The sequence below is a fragment of the Carassius auratus genome, chromosome 26 (assembly GCF_003368295.1).
Source record: "Carassius auratus strain Wakin chromosome 26, ASM336829v1, whole genome shotgun sequence".
NCBI lineage: Eukaryota > Metazoa > Chordata > Actinopteri > Cypriniformes > Cyprinidae > Carassius > Carassius auratus.
In genome coordinates, this window is record NC_039268.1 from 22,654,044 (window position 1) to 22,676,912 (window position 22,869).

Here is a 22,869-nt window from a genome sequence, read left to right on the forward strand (position 1 = left end):
TGATGTTGAAAGATAAAAATAAAAGAACAGCCTCCCAAAGCATGGCAGAAGCATTAGTGCATGAGAACAACCTGTCTGTCCGGTGCGAGGACGCACACGGAGTCACAATAGCTGTTGTTCCAGCAGGACTGTGTCTGCACAGCATATGGCCCTCTCTCTTATTGTTTCAGGAATAGAAAATAAATGCATCTGCATGCCAGAATTATTTTTACCAATCTGTCAACACTGTGCCATGGCTGCCAAGTGGATGCTGGCGAAGAGAAAGGAATGCATGGCAATAACAGTTATAATGCTGAAAGCAGTCGCTGTGAGGGAAGTGGTAGAAAATCACAGAGGAAATCTTGTGTGAAAACTGCACTTGTTTTTTAAAAGCGTTGGCTTTGCTCATACCTCAAAGTTTAGTGCTGTCATATATGCCACCCTCAAACTATTTCAGTGACAAAATGTTGCATTGACTGATTGCAGGTGTAGAGCTCCATTTACTCAGTGCCTATTGGCCTTGAGCTGAGGGGGCGTGGTGCTGGAGAGCCCCGCCCCCTTACATTCATCACTGCCATCTGACATTAAAAGCTTGTACAACTTTTTGTGCAACATGCAATTGTTACTCTCCCCTACAGAGCTGTATTCAATAAGATAATTAATCATCTTGATGTGATAGCCCTGATATTGATTTTACGCCGCTGCGATTTGTTTTTACACTGCCGTGTACACACATCTAGAGAGCTGACATCAAGAACCTTTTGAAACGCTGATATCGCAATTATATTTGAGATGTTTCGGAGCTTGATTTCCTGGTGGATTTCAACAGCTAAATCAGCCAGTTTTATCTTTTCACAGCTTGTCTCATCCATTTGGTTTGAAAACTACTTGAGATCAGGTTTTAGAGGGGTTTTGCATCTCAAAATGAATCAACTTTAGCCAATTATGATGCATGATGGAAATGAATGGTAATGAGTTCACATAATTCAAACTGTTAACATACAGCATTTGCTACGTGAGGCTTTTTTGTTTCAAATGCTTCCTGGTGAAACTTACGTAGGCCCTTAAATCTATTTTCATTTAGTTTTTAAAATGTTTAAATTGTAAAATTAGTAATGAAAAAGCATGTCTATTTAAATTGTAATCTTTTACATTTACATTTACATTAACATTTAATCATTTAGCAGACGCTTTTATCCAAAGCGACTTACAAATGAGAACAATAGAAGCAGTCAGGTCAACAAGAGAACAACAACAGAATACAAGTGCCATGACAAGTCTCAGTTAGTCTAGTATAGAACGCATAGCCAGGTGTATAATTTTTTTTTTTTTTTTTTTTTTTCATTAAATGAAAAAGACAAGAAAAGGAAAAGTACTGTGTTAGTAGGTTAAGTGCAGGCGAAAAAGATGAGTCTTTAGATGTTTCTTGAAAATGAGTAAAGACTCCGCTGTACGAATTGAGATTGTGAGGTCATTCCACCAGCTGGGCACAGTCCAGGAAAAGGTCCGTGAGAGTGATTTTGAATTTCTTTGGGATGGCACCACAAGGCGTTGTTCACTTGCAGAGCGCAATGATTTTTTTACGAAATCATTTATATGTTTTTACAAACTTATACAATTCACATCACATGTTTAGGACAGTGGTGGACGAAGTACACAAATCAAGTACTTGAGTAAAAGTACAGATACGTATAATAAAATATTACTCCAGTAAAAGTAAAAGTACTCCTTTTTCAATTTTACTCAAGTGAAAGTACAAAAGTACTACATTTTTTATGTACTTAAGTAAAAAAGTACTGAAAGATAGATGTTTGCAATTTTATATAGGCTAATTTAATTTTATATTAGCACATTTTTTTTTTTTTTTTTTTTTTTATAATCCTACTGCTCAAAATACCTGGGATTTTTTCCAAAATAACCACTATATGGAGTCAAGATATATTTTTGTTGTTGATATGGACTACACTGATGAGAGTAATGTTAACTGTGAAGCTTACACTGTGATGTACCTGAGAGAAAACAGAGATGACCATTTGATTTTCACCAGTAAGAACAAAGTATTTTAAAGTTTGTTGTTTTACAGAACAACAGTTATATATGACATGATAATAAGGCCTGAAGATTTTAGGGAAAATATAATTATATTTTCATAACGATTTTTTCCTTCTCAAACCTTGTCTGGGGTGTAAAAACACCACTGGCCAAACGGGGTGCATCTCTTCCCCACTTTGATAATTACTGTAGTTACCATGTTCTGAACATCACATCCTTTCTTTTCTCCCCAGATGTAATCTATATATATATATATATATATATACCACCAGCAAGTTTGTTAGCTAGACAGTTAGCATCAGCTAACAATATTTACTTATTTTCAGTACGGTTATGAATAACGTCCTTAATAACAATGGATGAAAATTTTAGAGCTCTACTGATGATTAAGTCTAGAGTGTGTCCACCTTTGTGTGTACATGCTGAATTGACAAGTAAAAAAAGCCTCAAGTCCAAATATTCATTTATCACCAATTAACTGTTTGACAAACACTTCCTGCTTCGATGTCTGAATTTAACAAAATCTCAAACATGCTCCGATGTCCCGATCTGAATCAACCGAGTCGCGACCATTCTCCGAAGTGGCGATCTGAATCAACCGAGTCGCGAACAGGCTCCGAAGTGCCGATCTGAATCAACCGAGTCGCGAACAGGCTCCGAAGTGCCGATCTGAATCAACCGAGTCGCGAACATGCTCCGAAGTGCCGATCTGAATCAACCGAGTCGCGAACAGGCTGCGAAGTGCCGATCTGAATCAACCGAGTCGCGAACAGGCTCCGAAGTGCCGATCTGAATCAACCGAGTCGCGAACAGGCTCCGAAGTGCCGATCTGAATCAACCGAGTCGCGAACATGCTCCGAAGTGCCGATCTGAATCAACCGAGTCGCGAACATGCTCCGAAGTCCCGATATGAATCAACCGAGTCGCGAACAGGCTCCGAAGTGCCGTTCTGAATCAACCGAGTCGCGAACAGGCTCCGAAGTCCCGATCTGAATCAACAGAGTCGCGAACAGGCTCCGAATTACCGATCTGAAAACTTCGACCAAAGAATGTAAAAAAAAAAAATAACTCATTTTATCTAATAACTCTAATAACTCTACAAATCTATGAAAGACTCAGATCACGTGTCTAAAATAAATCGCTATAGTAAAAGAGAAGTAATAAGAGGAGTGAAGTTTCCTATGGTTCTGCTGTGTTTGGTCCTCACGCGCGTCTGACGCTCCGCGGCGCGTCTCCGCCCCTCACACGCGCGTTTACAGCGCTAAATTAATCATCTTTGCTAATTATTATACATTTACTTCATTGTCAGCTCCAGGTACTTCATTTATTATTGTTCATTGAACTGTTTGAAACAAAAAAATGTATTTCAGTAATAATTCTAAATTATCAAAATAAAATATATAAATAATGGTTTCTATTTTAATATCCTTTAAAATATAATCCATTTCTGTGATATGCGCTGTATTTTCAGCATCATTCCTCCAGTCTTCAGTGTCACATGATCTTTAGAAATCATGAAAATATGATGATTTATTATTAGAACTATTTATAGTTGTGCTACCAAATATTATTTTGGAATCTGTGATCTGTGAAAGTGTTTTAAAGTTTGTGGTTTTACAGAACATCACAGTTATATATGACATGATAATAAGGCCTGAAGTTAGGAAGAACATTTTAAGGAAATATAATTATATTTTCATAATGATTTTTTTCCTTCTCAAACCTTGTCTGTGGTGTAAAAACACCCCTGGCCAAACGGGGTGCATCTCTTCCCCTCTTTGATAATTAGGCTACTAGTTACCATGTTCTGAACATCACATCCTTTCTTTTGTCCCTAGATGTAATCTATATACATATATATATATATAGGTGGTTGAATAAAAATATTTGGACATTATTTATAAAAATTACCTCAAGTTAGCACCAGCAAGCTTGTTAGCTAGACATTTAGCATCAGCTACAATATTTACTTATTTTCAGTACTGTTATGAATAAACATGTCTGTCTAACATTGTCTAGTTAATCCAAACAATATACATATGTATAACGTTACTATTAATACACAATATAAAAACAGATGTCATGGTAGCATTTTAATAAAACTGTTAATATTACGGTAGCGGGGAATTTGGACATGCATGAGTTATTTTATTTAATCTGTGTTAGTTTAAGGTTATTTTATTTTATTTTTTAACCTAAAACACAGAGACGCTGATTGATGTGTCTGCATGTCAGCATTTCAGTGGGCTTAAACAGATCACTCTTTACAGCGGATTTAGTTCCCAAACAACTGACAATTTTGACCTAAATATGATTTTCAGTTACAATAATTAATCCTAAATTTCGACATTAATAATTTAGCAACATCAGACGCACGCGCGCTCACAAGATCTGCCGGTTCTTACTTCTGTAGACTCGCACTTAACGGTTCATTTGAATCAGTGAGTGGTCGAACAGCTGCAATCGGATCATTCTAATTCGTAAACGAATCGTTTGGTGCGATTCACGATCTGATTAAAGTTTATTTTGAAAAGACTCAGTTCGTTCATGATGAATCAGACACCGCTTCTGCGTGTCGGAGCACGTGATATATTATAGGGAGTAACGATATGTTTTATGAAATGGAGTGAAGTTAAAAGTACGATCTTATGCTTTGGAATGTAGTGAAGTAAAAGTAAAAGTTACTCAAAATAAAACTACTCCAGTAAAGTACAGATACTTGAAAAATGTAGCCTACTTAAGTACAGTAACGAAGTAAAGCTACTCCGTTACTGTCCACCACTGGTTTAGGACCCTATAAAATGCATTTAAATTTTTTTCTCATTAAACTATTGAATGATTTATTTTTTTTTTTTTGGTTAAATAAAAAAAATCATGAGACTTTATCATGTAGAGTTTAACATCGGTTTATAAAAATATTTTTTTTTATTTTTCTACAATTCAGTCATTACTATTTTTATTGGTTTAACTAAATATTTTTTATAATCAAAAGCATATCTAATAAATTGAATTCATAAAAAAATAACAATTTTAATAATTTATAACAAGTTTTCTTCTCAGAAATTCTGTTGTCTGTGTCTGTTTTAATTTCACTGGATTTATGATTTAATATACATTTATTATCAAAAAGGAAATCAAATGAAAACATAAATCATTAAAGATGTCATTACCTTTTTAAAATTTAATCAAATGAAAATGTAACTATTCATTTAATTTTTTTGTCCAAATGCTTAACAACAGTAGTTTACTGTTTTTTTTTTATATTCTTTAATAATTCAGTATGTGTAGAAGATGAAATATACAAAAGCAGTCTTTTTACTAGTCCATATCACAATATGATATCAAGTTTCCATCCCTACTTTTTATTTATTCGTCAGTATTTTGCTAAAATAAACGACATTCCGTGTTCTACTGTAAATTCCATTTTTAGAACTGGATTCTGAGATCTCATCTGCATCAGTGCCTTCAGATGAATTTCAAAGCCTTTTTGAAATACTTTTTTAATTGTAGGTTAGGAGGAGGCCTCCGCTTTGTGTTTGCAGTCAGTTTGCAGCATATCCATCACATCGTCTTCATTATCTCCTGCAAAATCAAGTGCAGGGATTGCTGGGTAATGTGTGAGGTCAGTGCTTTGTCCTCTGCGTTGATAATTACCCCTGAAAGCTTCTTTATTGACTTTTTAGAGGCCAGCTGTATCCACTTCTTCTTACTGACACAGATTAGAGGTGTTGAGCTGGAAGGAGTGAGGGAAGAGATTTATTGTTTGCATTGCTACAGCGCCTCGACTCTATCCTGCTCCCCCCATGGACAGATAATCAATAAACTGTGTCCACACGATGATGGGGCGTGCATGTATCCTCCTCGGCCGGTGCTGAGTGTGAAGAAGCCATTCACAGCCATGTGAGTGAGAGAGTCAGTATCATATTTGATACATCAGGCTTTTATGTCTTATACTAATGGAAACTAAATGGAAAAAAATTATATTTCAACAAAATAAGACAAATTTGGCCATCTTCATCGTGTTCAAAAGTTTAAAAGCTCTTAATGCATCTTGTTTCCCTCTGGAGCATCAGTGAATGTTTGAATCTTTTTTAAATAGTTGTCAAATAGTTATAGGGCATTTGAACCAAGCATTAGTCTTTCTTTTGGAAAAGGAGAACATATGAATGAGTCTCTGGAAGGGTTGTTTAGTCTCAGGGGGGATCACGTTAGTTCTGTAATGCTTTTAGTAATCACTAAAGTAAATGTAAACGTGCTGTATAGGATTTCTGCATTATTTATTGATTTAACGGCTGCTTTCATCATAAGTGCCTCATGTTCTCCTGAGTATGGCTGTTGTGATTTGACTAATGCATTGCACGGTGATGCCTTTACCTCAGGGCTTCAGGCTTTACTTTGGGGTTTATACTACATCACCACAGATTCCTGTTTGAAAGCTACTGCTAGCAATAGCAGTAAACTTATTTTCATTTATCACACACAAAAAAATGAAAATTTTACTTTACCTCTCATGTTATTCCAAACCAAACATGATTTTTTTCTTCTGCTGAACTAAACAGTTGCAGGTAGCCATTGACTTCCATAGTATTTTTTCCTAAACAATGGACATCAATGGCTGCAGCAACTGTTTACGCAAGTTCATGCATACAGTATATCTTCTTTTGTGTTCAACCGAAGAAAGAAACTCATACAGATTTGAAAAACTTGAGGGTGAGTGAATCATGACACTAGTATTCCATCAACTGATGGAGAAGAGACTATTTGTATAGTATAGGATAGTATAGGATATATACTTGGCTGGGTCATACTATATAAAGTATATACAATATATTAATATATACTATTTATACTCTCTCAATCTCTCTCTCTCTCTCTCTGTATAGATAGATAGATAGATAGATAGATAGATAAAGTATAAAATAAATGTTTAATGTACATAATACTATGTTTGAATGCATACATTTATACATTTCAATACACAACTGTTTCAAAGTTATTGGCTGGTAAGATTTTAAAAATGTTTTTTTAAAAAGAAGTCTCTTACAGTATGTTCTGCAAGTCTGGATTTATTTGATCAGAAATACAGAAAAAATAGTAATATTGCAAAATATTCTTACAGTTTAAAGAACTGTAATTCTGTAAATAATTTCTATTTGAATATATATTACAATGTAATTTTTTCCTGTAATGCAAAGCTGAATTTTCAGCATCATTACTCCAGGCTTTAATGTCACAAACAGTTGGTTTGCTTAATGTTTTTTTTTTTTTTTTTGGAAACCCTAAACTATGTAATACCTATGTTTCAGGATCCTTTGATGAATAGAAAGTTCAAAAGAACAGCACTTTTATGAAATAGATTTTATTTGTAACATTAAGACTGTAACTTTTGATCCATTTAATGCATTTTAATTTTACAAAGTAAATTTTATGTTTATAATACAAAGTATTATAAAGTAATTTTTCACACCAATTTTTTCTGAAATATGCGACCACCCAGCAGTCAGTCTCATTCGGACATATGCGCTCCGCAGTGGCAGTGAGGAAGAGTGGTCCGTCAAGAGATCCATCTTTAGAAACTCTTGTAACACAGTGGGATTTGTCAGTGCTCTCCGGGAATGGGATTATTATATGGTCTCTCAGAATGACCTGTCTTTAAGAGTAATTTCCTTTTCCTTGTTCGACCAGCACGCTCTCCGCAGTCGGTCCCTTTAACAAGCGCTATGATGACATCTCTGTCACAGCTGCTGCCTGTGGTCACCGCGTTAAAGTCGATATAATGGCACACACCATTAACATTCTCCCAAATGGGAGGCGGGAATAGATATGAATCAAAAGCAAAATGATATGCCTCAAGGAGAACGGTTCAGTGTCATATATCCCTATAAAGCTGAAAGGGACAGAGAGCAAGTACTCAGCAAAGAAAATTCTGACATCATTTTAGTCCACAGGTCATTTGAAACTATTATGATTTTTTTTTTCTGTGTGAGTCTTGTTCATGTGTAAAAAGCAGCATGAACACTTGTTCAAATAGGAAATGTATTTTATTTTATTTTAATATGTCACACAAGAAGTATGCTTGCATGATATTCTCCTGTACCTAAATAAAAATATAATTGATATATTTACATAATTTTTTTTTAATAATGGTATTGTATCAGGCACGACTTCTGCGCATATATACTCTCTCTTCTGAGAGATTTTAGATCTTACCTGCTGCTTCTATCATATTTCTTCCCATTTCTTTTATCCTTTGTTGTTTTCAGATGAAGTCGATTTAAATTACTTTTCTCCTGACTGTCAAATCTGAATCCAGTGAAAGGAATCCGCAAATGTTATTACGGTCTCCGGTTACTGTAATCTGTATTAAAATTTTTGATTACCTTTGGGGAGACATGCTTTCTCTTTACATGTTTGTGAAAGGATTTGGCATCTGCAGGATTTGATTGTCATTGGCATTGAATTAGATCTGCCCTTGCCTGTAACATCTCATTTCACCCTTTCTTCTTGCCTGTAACATCTCATTTCACCCTTTCTTTTAGAAACTGAATAGGAAAGAATGAATAAAGATCATCAGCTGGTATTAAAACCTATTAACATGCATTACAAATCAATGCATTATAAAGCTTTAAAATCTCAGAAAATTTCACTTAATAAATTTATTTTTTTATTATTATTATTTTATACCCCAGGTCTATTTTATTTTATTTTATTTTATTTTATACCCCAAGTCTATTTTATTTTATTTTATACCCCAAGTTTATTTTATTTTTATTTTATTTTTTTTATTTATTTATTTTTTATTTCATCATCATTACTCATGTCTTCAGTGTCACATGGTCCTTCAGAAATAGGAACTTTTCTTATTGTTGAAAACAGCTGCGCTGCTTAGTGCTTTTGTGCAAAGTATATAAAAAAAGAGTATGTCATATAAAAATATATTTTAAAATTATAAATGTCTTTTCTGTCACTTTTGATCAGTTGAATACATCCTTGCTGAATAACCGAATCTTCTCCCAAAAGCAGTAGTGCATACAAAAATGTTTTTTTTTTGGAGTAGTTTTTGATTTATTTTATAGTGCCATCTACTCTAATCTAACCCTTAAATCTGACGTCAAGGGTTTATAGGAATTACCAGCAAAATAAGGTTTATCCAGGATTATGTTCTGCTCGTTTAAACCACATTTAACAAATAGCTGGCTTCACCCTGCTTGACTTCAAAACACTTCAACCGATTGATTTTTCCCCAAACAGTTTGTACATACATGTTTGTATTGATCATGTAAAATGGATTATACCACAGGAGCCTGTCTTAATAACTGAATTCTCTGCGTACCTTCATGTTTTCCCACAGGAGAAGAGAATCTACTGGCGATACTGAAAAGAAGATGGTGGAAGTACATGATTCTGGGATTGATTGATATAGAGGCCAATTACCTGGTCATCAAAGCCTACCAGTACACCACACTGACCAGCGTCCAGGTATATGATTATGTTTACAAGTCTGTGTTTGTGCCTTGTGAAGGAAAGAAAAGACAGATTATCAAACAGCCAATATCCTAAGAAGCAAAAGCGCAGTGGGCTTGAGGCTTTTATTGGGTTTGTCTGATTGGCGGTTAAATCTCGGCTGTTTGCTTCACATTGCGCTTGTTATTTAATCTTCATTAGAGCGCTGTTAGTGCTGAAAGAGCCTTATTCACGTCACTGCTAATGGTGTTTGATTAGTGGCCAGAGGAGGTCTCAATGATTATTAGAGATTCCAGCAGAGAAAAGCATAGATTTTTCACTTCTCACTCTTCTATTGCCATCTCCGACGGTCATTACGAGCACCCTTGTTGATGCAAAGACTGTCATCAAGTATTTGTCAGAAGAACGTGCTCGCATCCAGCCATATATTAGCCTAGCCTTCCCTACCATTAGACATTAAAAGGGACATTCAGACTGTTTTTAGATCTGCAAGCGTAACTGAGGATCAGCTCTAATCAATAAGGATTTTATAATGTGCACAAAAGAGTACACATCTTAAAACAAGACTGTGTGGTGTTGGTATTGATTTTTTTTGTTATAAGATCCCATAGCATTATGATAGCACAGGACTACAGGTGAATACAGATGCTGTTTGATTTGTAAGCCCCCAAAAACACACAAACAAACACTAAAAAGGCATCATGCACCCTCAGATTTTTGTGGGTATTGATTGCAATTTGTAATAAAAGTGCAAAGCCCTTTTTGCAGTATCTTTGATAAGTAACTTCCATGATGATTGTTTGTAAAAAAAAGTTTGTCTTACGCAGATCATTTGCTTTAAATTAAAAATGTTATTATTATCTGTCACTCTATTACATCAAAACATTTATGAAAAATTATATTAAGTTGCTTTCTTTCATGTTTCGCAACACTTTCAAAGTGAAATGTCCAGTAAGTGGAGCAAAAAGTAATTTCAGTTTTATCCAAAACAGATGAACATGAATCCGGCAATGTTTTATCATGCTGGTTGTTGTACATTTTGTCCAAAGTGGTGCTTAAAGGTTAATGCTCTATTTGTTTTTTAACATGACCTTACCATAGTGTAACAGAAGCAAATGTGAGATAAAAATTCACTTGCGAAAGCCACCGTGACATTTTAGATTGTTTCTAAAAGTCTTTGAGATCATTTACCCGACTCTGAGCACTCTTGTTTTGCTAGGGCAATAATGTACAAGGTGAGTTATCGAGCAAGTTTACTATGCCAGAAAAGATATACATATAAAGCAAATTATACAACTTATGCACTAAACTGTTCTGAGGTGCAAATATTTGTAGGTTAATGTTTGTTTTTAAAATGAGCCTATATGCTTTTGCACATAATATTTTCAGTCAACAAACCTGCATCTTATTCACAAACCACCTACAATAAAAAAAAAAATTCTGGTAATTTTCCCATAATTTGCAAACAAAAAGCAGTCAATGCATGTAAATAAAATTTGATTTATCATCATATATTTATGTACCCTTCTATAATATACAGTGGCAAATTCCCCAAACTATTGCTAAGCTTTTGCATGTGGTCTTCCAGGTCTTTAAACTACCCACAATCAACTTTAATTAGACACAAGTATTTTTTAAATGCTAGTTTGCAACATTTCTTTAATGAATTGGGGGAAAACAAAAGCAGACAGTGCATGCAAATAAACAGCGTAAACATTGTGAATTTAAAATATGACTTTTTTCTGTGGAGTATTATTATGGAAATATCAAAGCTTACTGGCTGTCAAATTAAGTTGCATCTTAGCTTAGGCTACATCCACACAAAGCCAGAGCTTTACCTATCCAATCTTTTTTCCCCCTCATATCAAGAAATATCTGCATCCACGCAAAACCACAAAACTGACTCAAAACGATGTAGTATACACTAGACCAGTATGTGTTACTGAAATTCTGCCATAGAGATACACAAAAAATGGAGAAGAAGCCTTGGACTATGCGCATAAACCTTGCGCGCGGTATACAAACAAACAAATCCTCTTGCAGGCAAATTTAGTAATGATCATGTCTTACACATATATATTGTACTACCAAGTTGTTTAGGTCATGTTTTATCTCACTTAGGGCATCCAGTGAGCCAGAACTGCCTCAAAATAATAGGTGCGTGACGTCCCTGCCAACATACACTGATTTGTTTTCAATAGTCTTATTTTTTTTTGAACGCACCCACTGCGACCAATCAGCGGGTACTGCCAGTTCAGCACTTCTCTGGAGCCTGCACAGCACAACCTGTGCGCCTGACTTTAAAGCGTTATCTTTCTCTGTGTTCTCTACCCAACACAAAAGAGAATTAGACTCTCACTGTCAAAAAGTTCATACCGCTGGAGACTGCTGTGTTTCTGATCAGACTGTGGAACCAGACGCTACTGCAGGTCAATCAAAAACAGAAACCCTGAAGCACGCCACCAGACTTCCTAATGATTTCCACTGCATTTCTGTGCAGCTGACTTTAAGATAAATACTGTAGATGGGCAACACTCAGGTGGAGTTAGATGTGAAAGCTATGGAAGCTTGTTTCTGCCACCGGATGAAAAATACAAAAGATGATTGCCTTTTATCTCACAATTTTGCCTTTTCTCACCATTCTGAGTTTGTCTCACAATTCTGCCTTTTTCCCACAATGAATAACTGACGTTTCTGTTTTCTCAGAATTTTGAGTTTATATCTTGCAATTCAGTTTTATGATTTCGGTCACAAAAAAAAAAAAAGTTATTGGGACTTTTTATCTCACAACTCACTATTTTCTCTATGAATTCTACATTTATAATATAACGTTTTTAGGTTTCTCGAGTTTATATCTCACAATTCTGACTTTTCTTCACAATTTGCAAGATTTTGACTGAGATACAGTAAATTCACAATTAATTTTTATTCTTATTCTTATTCTTCTTATTCTTTTTTAATCCTGTGGAGGAAACAAGCTTCTATAGCACCAGGAGAAAGTGTCTCAATACAGAATTTATACAGGTCAGAGAGTTTGATTAAATGTTTTTTTTTTTTCGTTATTTTTGTATAATTATTATTTTTTTTATTTTTTTTTGAAGGAACCAAACGAAATTAATGTTGAATTGGCACAGATCAGATTTTTATATAATATTTTTCAGTAATATTTTTGTTATTATATTAGTCAGTTTATGAATGTGAAAATATATTTCATTAAATTTGGTCATGTCTAAGATTGTTGGTTAGAAGTAAACTTTTCCATTCATGCAAAGTCTCCTGGGTTCAATGTTTTATTAAAATAAACCAAAATTGCAGCTGTAGATCACTGAATGAAAATGAGCAACATTTGTTTGGAACGGAGCACCATGTGCAGATGAGCAATAGATAAGTGAGGAACTCTGGCAGATTTATAACAGGATCTGCACTGATGACAAACAGCAAAACATTTAGATTTAGATTCCGGCATTGACACTCATTATAACACACTCTAATGAACTAAAACCCTCCTGCTTGAAAATTTTTCAGTGTTAGATGCATTTATCAATTTAACAGACTCTTTTATCCAAAGCGATTTACCAGTGAGGAACTCTACAGCATAAGATATCCATCACAAGGAGACAGGTAACATTAAGTGCTCAAAACAAAGTTTAAAAGTTGGCCAGAAAAGTAGAAGCTACTGCTGAGATAACTTTACAAAAAAAAAAAAAAAATGACCACAGTAGCATATAGTTTCCTCCAAACTTCCTATTTGTGCAATTTAAGCTTACATTTCCTGTTGCTCTTGTTTATCTAAGGGATAATGTATCCAGCCGGTGGTTCTCGCAGAATAAACCCCTTGATCACCCTGCCTGGGTTTATTCTGCGAGAACAACCGGCTGAATGTACATTATACCCCTTATTACACGGCTACTTGCCAAATATAGATGCAAAATATTGATTTGAGTTGAAAAATTGAACGCAAAGCTTCTGTGAAGAAGGCAGTTGTGAGTAAGCGGCAAGTTCAAACTAGAGGGACATTTAAGTGAAACGGTGCAGTCAATCCACGTAATACACAACATTTCACCACAAAATAATAATGGAAATAAAATAATTACGACGAAAATGTTTTAAAACCTTACCTTAGTTTGTTAGTTCTCTTATAATCCATTACAGCATACAAAACAATCGTAGCCAAATGGCAGTATATGCATTTGTATGAAATGAGAGCGAGTCCGCGATACCAGGATGACATAATTAAACAATTGTACTCTATTTTGAATCGAGTTTTAATATTTTATTAGCTAAACAAACACAAAGCTTCCACCAATAAAAATAGTTCAAGCTCACATTACAGTTCCATATCACTTCGCATAGTTAATTGTGATAATAGTAACGCAGTTTGCACAAATAGTTGTTGTCAGTGCTGCTCTTATGATTTTATCAAAAAATGGACGAATCCCTCGAAACATATAATCCGACTGATGTCTTGAGGTGTGGTAACCATACTCCGCTTCACGTCGTGACTGAATCACCACCTCAGGTGTACTAATTAAATGGCCCGTCGTCAATTATCCCTTACTTCATTTTCCAGTTTTAATAAAGTTATATTAAATATATTTATTTTATTCTACAGTTGACCCTTATGCAAATAAGCAGAAAACAAACAATAAAGATGCGGTGTGTGCACTCATTGCTAGTTCAAAAGCATTACTAATTCGACAACACATTAATATTTCAAAATGTTTTACTTTAATTTTGTTTCTGAATCAGTGTTCGATTTAATGAACGATTCAGTCATTCACTCATTAAGTCACTTGTCGCCAACTATTGGCGTATCGTTGTAACAGAAAGTGTTCTATCGATCTATCTACTAAAGTATCAAAAAAGATAAATAATCGTTTAAATAAATAATAATTTTCAGTATTAACTTGTAGTTATTATGGTCTGCGGTTATCAAGGTAATTTTTCAATAGCCTAGTAGTAGGACATTAGTAAATTTTTGAGTAAAAGTATATTAACTTTTGTTCATGTTTTGCTCTTCTCTGTGTAAAGAGATGCTTCCTACCTCCCAAACTTTTGCGTGCCTTTCCTCTATGGTTCACAACGAGCGTATTTTAACATTTTTATATATACAGTAATGAGGTTACACAACGGCTCATCAATATTAATAGGCAGTCATGCTGCTCTTTAAAACATTTGCCCATTAAGGGTAGATGATTACTTGTTATAGAGGTTCATGGTGTTGGCTAAGGTCCAGAATGCAAATATCTTGACTAATTCGGCTTATATTTTCTCTTCTTTCTCTCCTTTTCTCTTCTTCGTTTTATCGACTGAGCCAAAAATTGTGGAGTTTAAAGAAATGTCTCTTGGACATTTGGTGCATAAATGGAGGCGCTGTATAAATTTTATGACCTCATTATATCACTTGTGTGTCCTTCAGTCATTGAGGCCTTATGAAAAATTTATTTTCTCTAAACTTTTCGGTACCTCACTAGAGGAATATGAACAGGTTAGAGCTATAAATTGGACTCTGGAATGGTATCAGTTAACTCAAATAAGCCCAGTGAGCACTGCTAAATCACAGCAGAGAGCTACTTAAACACACTTCCATCTAGGGATGTTCATTAACTTAATGACAGTGAGTTTAGTATCTATCTATCTATCTATCTATCTATCTATCTATCTATCTATCTATCTATCTGTCTATCTGTCTATCTGTCTATCTGTCTATCTGTCTGTCTGTCTGTCTGTCTGTCTGTCTGTCTGTCTATCTATCATCTGTCTATCTGTCTATCTATCTGTCTGTCTATCCGTCTATCTATCTGTCTGTCGGTCTGTCAGTCTGTCTATCCGTCTATCTATCTGTCTGTCTGTCTGTCTCTCTCTATATGTGTCTGTCTGTCTCTCTCTCTATCTGTCTGTCTGTCTGTCTGTCTGTCTGTCTCTCTCTCTATCTATCTGTCTGTCTGTCTGTCTATCATCTGTCTAGCTGTCTGTCTGTCTCTCTCTCTATCTGTCTGTCTGTCTCTCTGTCTGTCTGTCTGTCTGTCTGTCTGTCTGTCTTTCTCTCTATCTGTCTGTCTGTCTGTCTGTCTGTCTATCATCTGTCTAGCTGTCTGTCTGTCGCATATTGTTCCATCTATTTGTCTTTCTATCATCTTTTGTTCTGTCTATTTGTCTGTCATTATTGTCCTTTTTGAGTTATTTTGAATGAGTTATTTTATATGAATATGAAATATGTCAAAACAGGATTTAGATTTTTATTGAATACAGATTTTCAATGTATTCTACAGCTGCTGGACTGCTTCGTGATCCCTGTGGTGTTGCTGCTGTCCTGGTTCTTCCTGTTAGTCAGGTATAAAGTGCTGCACTTTGTGGGTGTGGGCGTGTGTCTCCTGGGCATGGGCTGCATGGTGGGCGCTGACGTCATGGTGGGCCGACAGCAAGGCCTTGGTAAGTCCTCACCCCTCCACGATGCTGCGGTACACCCTGAATATTAACCCGCACAATAACCCTCTCTCGTTTCCCTTGGGTGGCATTTTGTTTCACGTGCAGCCACAGTCCAGACGTTACATCAGTGTAAAGCACTGCCCAATCCTCCCGAGAAGCTTAGATCATGCGGATTGATTCAGTTTCAGAGTCTGTTATTAAATATGAATGAACAGTAGGGGCTTGTTCATACGATTTCACACACAGCTTTCCCCACGGGGCAGTCTAATGAAAATCACACTAATTCGCAGCGATTCTGCTGTTGTTAGTGTTGTCTCTGAATAATTTACCTACTGCTGAGTTAATGTTACATTTACATTTATGCATTTGGCAGATGCTTCTTCCAGAGTGACTTGCAGCACATTCGAGTATACATTTTGTTAGTATGCTTGTTCCCTGAGAACTGAGATTTCTGTAAAGTATGTATTCCGATTAATATGTAATACCTAATGTAATGACGACTTGATAGCTAGGACTGTAACTGTAGCTAGTTGGGGACAAGTGACCACTGTGGTGCATCGATAAGAATGCAATTGGATGCTGTAAATCTCTTTGATGGTTTTATTGACACTCAGCAGAGGATTATCTGTCTTCATGTACGTACAGTAGGTGTGTGTGGTTCTACAATAAACAATAAAAGAAAGAAAATATCAGAATACAAATAAACAACAGTGCTGACATGATTCAATTAGCAAAGGTAATAACTTGTAATTATTATACATTTCCCTTTAAGTAGCATTAGCTGCTTATACATATCAAATAACCAAAATAAAATACCAGATAAAAACATTATCTTCTTATTGCCTTAAAGAACTGTCTTCATACTGCTAGTTATCACTACTATCAAACCAAAAAACCTAGGTCTCTACTTCTCAACCATAATTACTCTCAGATAAAAACTATAAAGTGTCAAGTGAGAACACATATAAACACAATATTAATATAAAAATAATATTAATAGGCATTAACATAATGCTAGCGAACTTTATGCTAACATACTGCATTTCAATAGAGTATCTCAGAATAAACTCTTAACAACCCAAGGCACCGAAATACACATACGTAAACATTTAGATCAGGGTACTCACATGTCTCTGAACGCACACATGCACAGATATTGACATGGAAGACATCTATTCACCTCAGTAAATTCTACAATGCGTTTACCGGCCAATCTCACAACCAACTCAAAACGAAACTAAAACTGTTAGCGCTAAAACTGTGTTCTCTCTGTGACCCCGAAACGAAGCCGCTGATTGGCTAATCCCCATAACAGTAAGTCCTTCTTCACAGCCGCCCCCAAATTTGCACAGTCAAATTTGCTGTCCCATAGAAGGACTGTTGGTCTCAGGTGCTGTCTCAGGTATGGCAGGAAGTTGAACAAGACGGGCAACTGGCCTGATGTATTTCCTGTCGTTCACCTGGATCTCCGCTGTCCTTATCCTCCCATCTGCACCTGGGATAACCTTTGTGATGCGACCAATAGGCCAGAGCGCCCTCGGGAGCTGCGGATCAATGATCATGACGACAGTACCAGGTTGTAATGGGGCCACATCTTTCTGCCACTTGGTGCGCGTTTGCAGGGCCGGCAGATAGTGCCTGATAAATGCCCTCCAAAATTGGTCGGCAAGGACCTGTGTATGCCTCCAGCGGCGGCGGCTCAACAGCTCGGACTCAGGATACAACACCTGGGGCAGTGAGGGGTCGGGCCGCCCCATCACAAGCAAATTGGGGGTTACTGGATCAGGGTCCGCGACGTCACTGGACACATACCCCAAGGGCTTAGAGTTTAGGATGCCCTCGATCTCAATCAGGACCGTGCGCAGGACTTCTTCTGTCACCGTCTGCATCTGAATTGTTGCATACAGGGCAGCTTTGATAGATTTTATTTCCCTCTCCCATGCACCACCAAAGTGAGGGGCACTTGGAGGGTTAAATCTAAACTGGATCTGATGTTTGGCCAGTTCTGCCTGTAAAGTGGGGTGCAGTGCCTTGAAAGACTCATGGATTTCCCTCTCACCTCCTCTGAAATTCGTGCCCTGATCCGACAGAAGCTCCGCTGGTTTTCCCCTGCGTGAGATAAATCTGCGGAGGGCCATCAGGAAGGAATCCTGATCGAGACTAGTCAGGACGTCGATATGGACTGCTCGGGTAGTGAGGCACTTAAATAGTATACCCCAACGTTTCTCATTACGCCGTCCGATTTTGACCGTGAAGGGCCCGAAACAATCCATTCCGGTAGAGAAGTAAGGAGGCTTCATCAACCGCAGACGGGCGGGAGGTAAGTCTGCCATTTGTGGCACTGCAGGCTTCGCTCTCCATCTCCGACAATCAGGACAGGAGAACTGGTGCCGCTTCACAGCTTCTCTTCCACGAAGAATCCAGTATCGTCTGCGAAGTTCTGCAAATAATCGCTCTGAGCCTGGATGATGGAGGTCTCGGTCAGCATCTTGAATGATAAGTTTAGTCACCTGGTGAGCTGGATCCAGAACTATGGGATGAATGGCTTCTGTGTCCAGCAAGGTAGTCTGACGCAATCTGCCTCCAACCCGAATCAGCTTCAGTTGATCATCATATTCAGGAGCTAATGTAATCAAACGGCTGGTGGAAGGGACGGGTTTTCTTTCTGAAAGGTGTTGAAAGTCTTCCTCAAAGCAGTCTAACTGAACTCGTCTCAGTAGGTCTATCTCAGCATCCTGATAGTCTTGTGCAGATGGCATTGACTGACTACCTGCCGCCCCATGGCGGAACCTCACAATTGCCTCGATCATGTCCCTGAAACCATTGAATTGGCTGGCATCAAATAAGGGTGGAAGAGGAACGGTGATGATGGAGCCGCAAAATGTGGCCTTGCGAAGCTCTGTGGCATCCAACTGCTCAGCCTGTGGCTTAGTAGGCCATTGCTGAGGTGACAGGCGCAAAAAGGCTGGGCCATGGTTCCACCGGCTCTCCCCTGCCAGCTCCCTCAGGGTCTTCCCGCGCGTAATGTCATCTGCGGGATTACTTTCAGAATCCACATACCTCCATGCTTGAGCATCAGTCAGCTCCTGGATCTCAGCGACTCTGGTGCCCACAAACACCTTAAACCTGCAAGAGTCTGACTGAAGCCACGTGAGAACCGTGGTGGAGTCTGTCCAAAGCACCACTCCATGTATTACCAGGGTGAGTTCACGCTGCAACAGCACTGCTAGCTGAGCTCCAGTCACCGCTGCACACAGCTCTAATCGAGGTATCGACTGTTGGCGCTTGGGGGCCACTCTCGACCGTGCAGTCAGAAAGGCCACCTCCACCTTACCACCTGAACCCTCTGTACGAAGGTACGCAACTGAACCGTAAGCTTTCTCAGATGCGTCACAGAATATATGAAGGCTTCTGACAGAACTGGGGTGGTCCAGAGGGGGACTTGTGTAGCACCGTGGCAAGACAATCTCTGGAAGGTGTTGCAGCTCATTCTCCCAAGTTAGCCAGGCCTTGAGGGCATCATCTGGCAGCGACGGGTCATCCCACTCCCTCTCTTTGTTCCATAGGTGCTGCACAATGATTTTGGCCCGCGTGGCGAAGGGAACGAGAAAGCCTAGCGGATCAAAAAGCCGTGCCAGTGTACTATAGATGTTCCTCATAGTTGGTGTGGGACGGTCAGTGACGTTACACTTGTAGGCCAGAGTGTCTGAGGCGCAAAGCCATCTGAGTCCAAGTGCAAGCTCCTGTGGATCCTCCATTGACTCTGTGAGCCATAACTCGCTGTTCTGGGATCTTGCTCCTTTAGGAAGGTGACTGATAACTTCGGGAACATTACTAGCCCACTGACGCAGCTCAAACCCCCCTGAGGCCAATAACCTATTCAATTTGTCAACCAGCTGTCTTGCTGCTGTAGAGGAGGAGAGGCTCTGTAAGTGGTTATCCACATAAAAGTGGCGCTCGACGGCCACCCGGACATCCTCCTCTAGCTGGCTGTGATCTGTCACATGCTTCTGCAGTGCAAACGTTGCACAGCAGGGGCTGCATGTTGTTCCAAAGGGGAGGACCTGCCACTCATAGACGCCGGGTGGTGCCTCTTTATTCATGTCCCTCCACACGAAACGAAGCAGAGATCTGTCTTCTGGCAGTAACCTGATCTGATGGAACATGCCTTTTATGTCGCTGCTTATAGCAACAACATGCTCCCTGAATCTCAACAGGACACCTAGCAGGCTGGAGGTCAATGTTGGGCCTGGCAGTAGAAGCTCATTTAGGTTGTAGCCCTTGTATACAAAGGAGCAGTTAAATACAAGCCTGTTTTTTCCATTATGACTCACCATGTGGTGAGGTATAAACCAGGACTCTCTTGATGTGCTCAGATCTTCCTCTGCTACCTTCTTCACGTACCCCGCCTGTTCCAATTTCAGGATCTCTGCTGCATAGGCTGATGCTCGTGTTGGGTCTTTCATCAGACGTCTCTCAGTGCTCCGCAGACTCGCCAGTACAGCATCTTTGGGGGCGTGGAGACACGGCATGTTATTAACACGAAGCAAGGGGGTGGCGTAACGATGTACTCCGTCGACTTCCACCCTCACTGTCTTGGTTTCCAGCATGCGAACTGCCTCTTGATCTTGCTTTGAGCGGACCACTACCTTATCACTCCTGAACGGCAGTACATCCATTTTCCATAATTTCTCCACGTGATAAAGGAGCTCTGCAGAGGGTGACTGTGTGGATATATGCAGACACTGCTGCGGCTGAAGATGCTGTCGGATGATCTTGGTTGGGCCCTGAATAGTCCAGCCCAACTTGGTCTTTACAGCAGCTGGTCCGCCAGGTGGACCCATACGAACCGGCTCTACTGGGGTGATCAGGTGCGTATAGTCTGACCCAATGAGGACCATGGGGTGAACGCATTCCAGTGTTTGCAAAGGAAGTCCCCTCAGGTGCTTATATTTGCGCTGAAGAGTCTTCACCGGTTGTGAATGCTCTGCAAGGCCCAATTGATCAGCAGTAAAGGCTCTCCGGATCTTGTAAGTCTTTTGGGGGTGCCTAGCAGGAGAAATTGAGAATGAGACCGACATTCCTTGTAGAACCCTAAGATCCTGGCGCACCGTCCTTAAAGCAAGGTTCTCTGACTCCCCTTTAAGTTTAAGCTCCTTAGCGGCGGCTGGAAGTAGCATCGTGCGCTCTGACCCATCATCCAGTATCGCGTAGGTCTCCATGGCATGCTGTCCATTGTGTAGCACAACCTTTGTCACCTTTAGGAGCACCTGACTGCTGCCAGACGGCCTATCAAGATAGAGAACTTCATTAGCAGTACTCACTAAGCATGATGTGTTCTCTGTGGCTGGTGTCACTATGGCTGGTCTAAAGTTAAGGTCATGGAGAGCTTCCAGATGTCTGCCATTACAATTCTTGCACCTGGCCTTAAGTTTGCACTGTGCGGCCTGGTGACAACGACCACAACGCCAGCACCGCCTGTTTTTCTTAACCCAGTCTCTCCGCTGCTCAGTGGTTAACCGGCTGAAGTTAGTGCACTGGTTCAAATAATGCAGGGCGTCGGTACAGTATGGGCAGGGTAGGGCGACTTTGCCTTGTGGATTGGCACTGGTAGATGAGAATACTGGGACAGTCGGGCAACTAGAAGATTGTTCAGCTCCATGGAGGACTGTGGTTAGCCTGCCAAACTTCGAGTCCTTCCGTCTATCCCTCTTACTGTCTGGGTTCTCTTGGGGTCGGGACTCATATCCATACTCCTGAATCTGCAGCTCAAACTCCAGCCAGCGGGCGAAGTCTAATAGCGTAGGGACACGGATGCTGAGGGGATGTAGGTATCTCATAAACCCAGACCGCAGATCTTGTGGAAGCTTGGACATAAGCCTAGTGACATGAGACCCACACTGAAGCTCAATATGACCTTTCTCTCCAAGCTGGTCGAGCATGCCAACCAAGGCTCTCACCCTGAGAGCAAATCCTTTAAAGGCAGTGATGTCCTGACTACGAATGTTAGGCGCCTCCATCAGATCTGCAATGCGCCTTAATGCTAGCTGGTGAGGTTGCCCATAATGCTCTGTTAATGAGGCCATAGTGTCAGTGTAGGGTTGTGTAGAGTTGGTGTATGAATCTGCGATAAGGAGCGCTTCTTCAAATTTGAGATGATCAACTAAAATCTGATATTTAAACCTCTCCGTAGCATCATGGGGGAGTAGATTTTCCAGGGAGGTCTTCAGCCTAGCAAACTCACGAGGGTCCCCTCTATTAAAGTCTGGGATGGTGGGTTGAGGACCCCGATATATGTACTCCGTTGCTCGGCGAGTGTGAGAGTCCTCGTGTCTCGTTTCATTAGCTGCGCCTGGCTCATGAGGAACTAAAGGGGGTGATATCTGTGGACGGACTTGTGGATCCGTTGGTTGGTGTGACCTCCTCATCTGACCAGATGCAACCCGATTATCATTGCCAAATGCCGGCATTCCAGGAAGCTGATCTTGAGTGATCCCCATCTTCTTAAGGCATGTCATTAGTTCTGCTACTAACTCTGTGGACAGTGTGGTAGTGGATAGCTGTGGCTTCTCCTCATCATCTGCCACTGGAGGGGGGGGAAGGGGCCAGTCTTCATCGTCCACTTCTACTTCACTGGGTACCTGGACAGGTGCTAATGTGTTATGGACCGTAACTTGTGTTGTGGGCCTTGGTGAGCTAATGGATGCAGCGTGCACTCCCGACTGCACGTTCGGGCTGTACTCCTCGGGGGAGAGCGCAGTGTGTTGTGATGGATCTGGGCCTCTTCTTGAACTAAGCTGTGTTTGCATCTCCATTATGATAAGTTGAAGTCTTCGGTTATCCTCCCTAATCTTTTGCAGCTCATCTAATATTTCAGGTGAAGCCCCTGAGTTTACTCTGTGAGACAGTGGGTCTGGGGTGCTCTGATAATGGGGTCCTGAGAAC

At 39.4% G+C, this 22,869-nt stretch overlaps 1 protein-coding gene across 1 annotated transcript in view; it reads left to right on the top strand.

Annotated features, from left to right (window-relative positions):
- LOC113044656 (solute carrier family 35 member F1-like) overlaps positions 1 to 22,869 on the top strand; it is an 88,081-nt gene that overhangs the window by 42,352 nt on the left and 22,860 nt on the right. The window contains exons 3-4 of the mRNA XM_026204817.1: positions 9,383 to 9,510; positions 15,768 to 15,927. Coding sequence (XP_026060602.1) covers positions 9,383 to 9,510; positions 15,768 to 15,927 — 288 coding nt within the window. The remainder of the gene's footprint in view (positions 1 to 9,382; positions 9,511 to 15,767; positions 15,928 to 22,869) is intronic.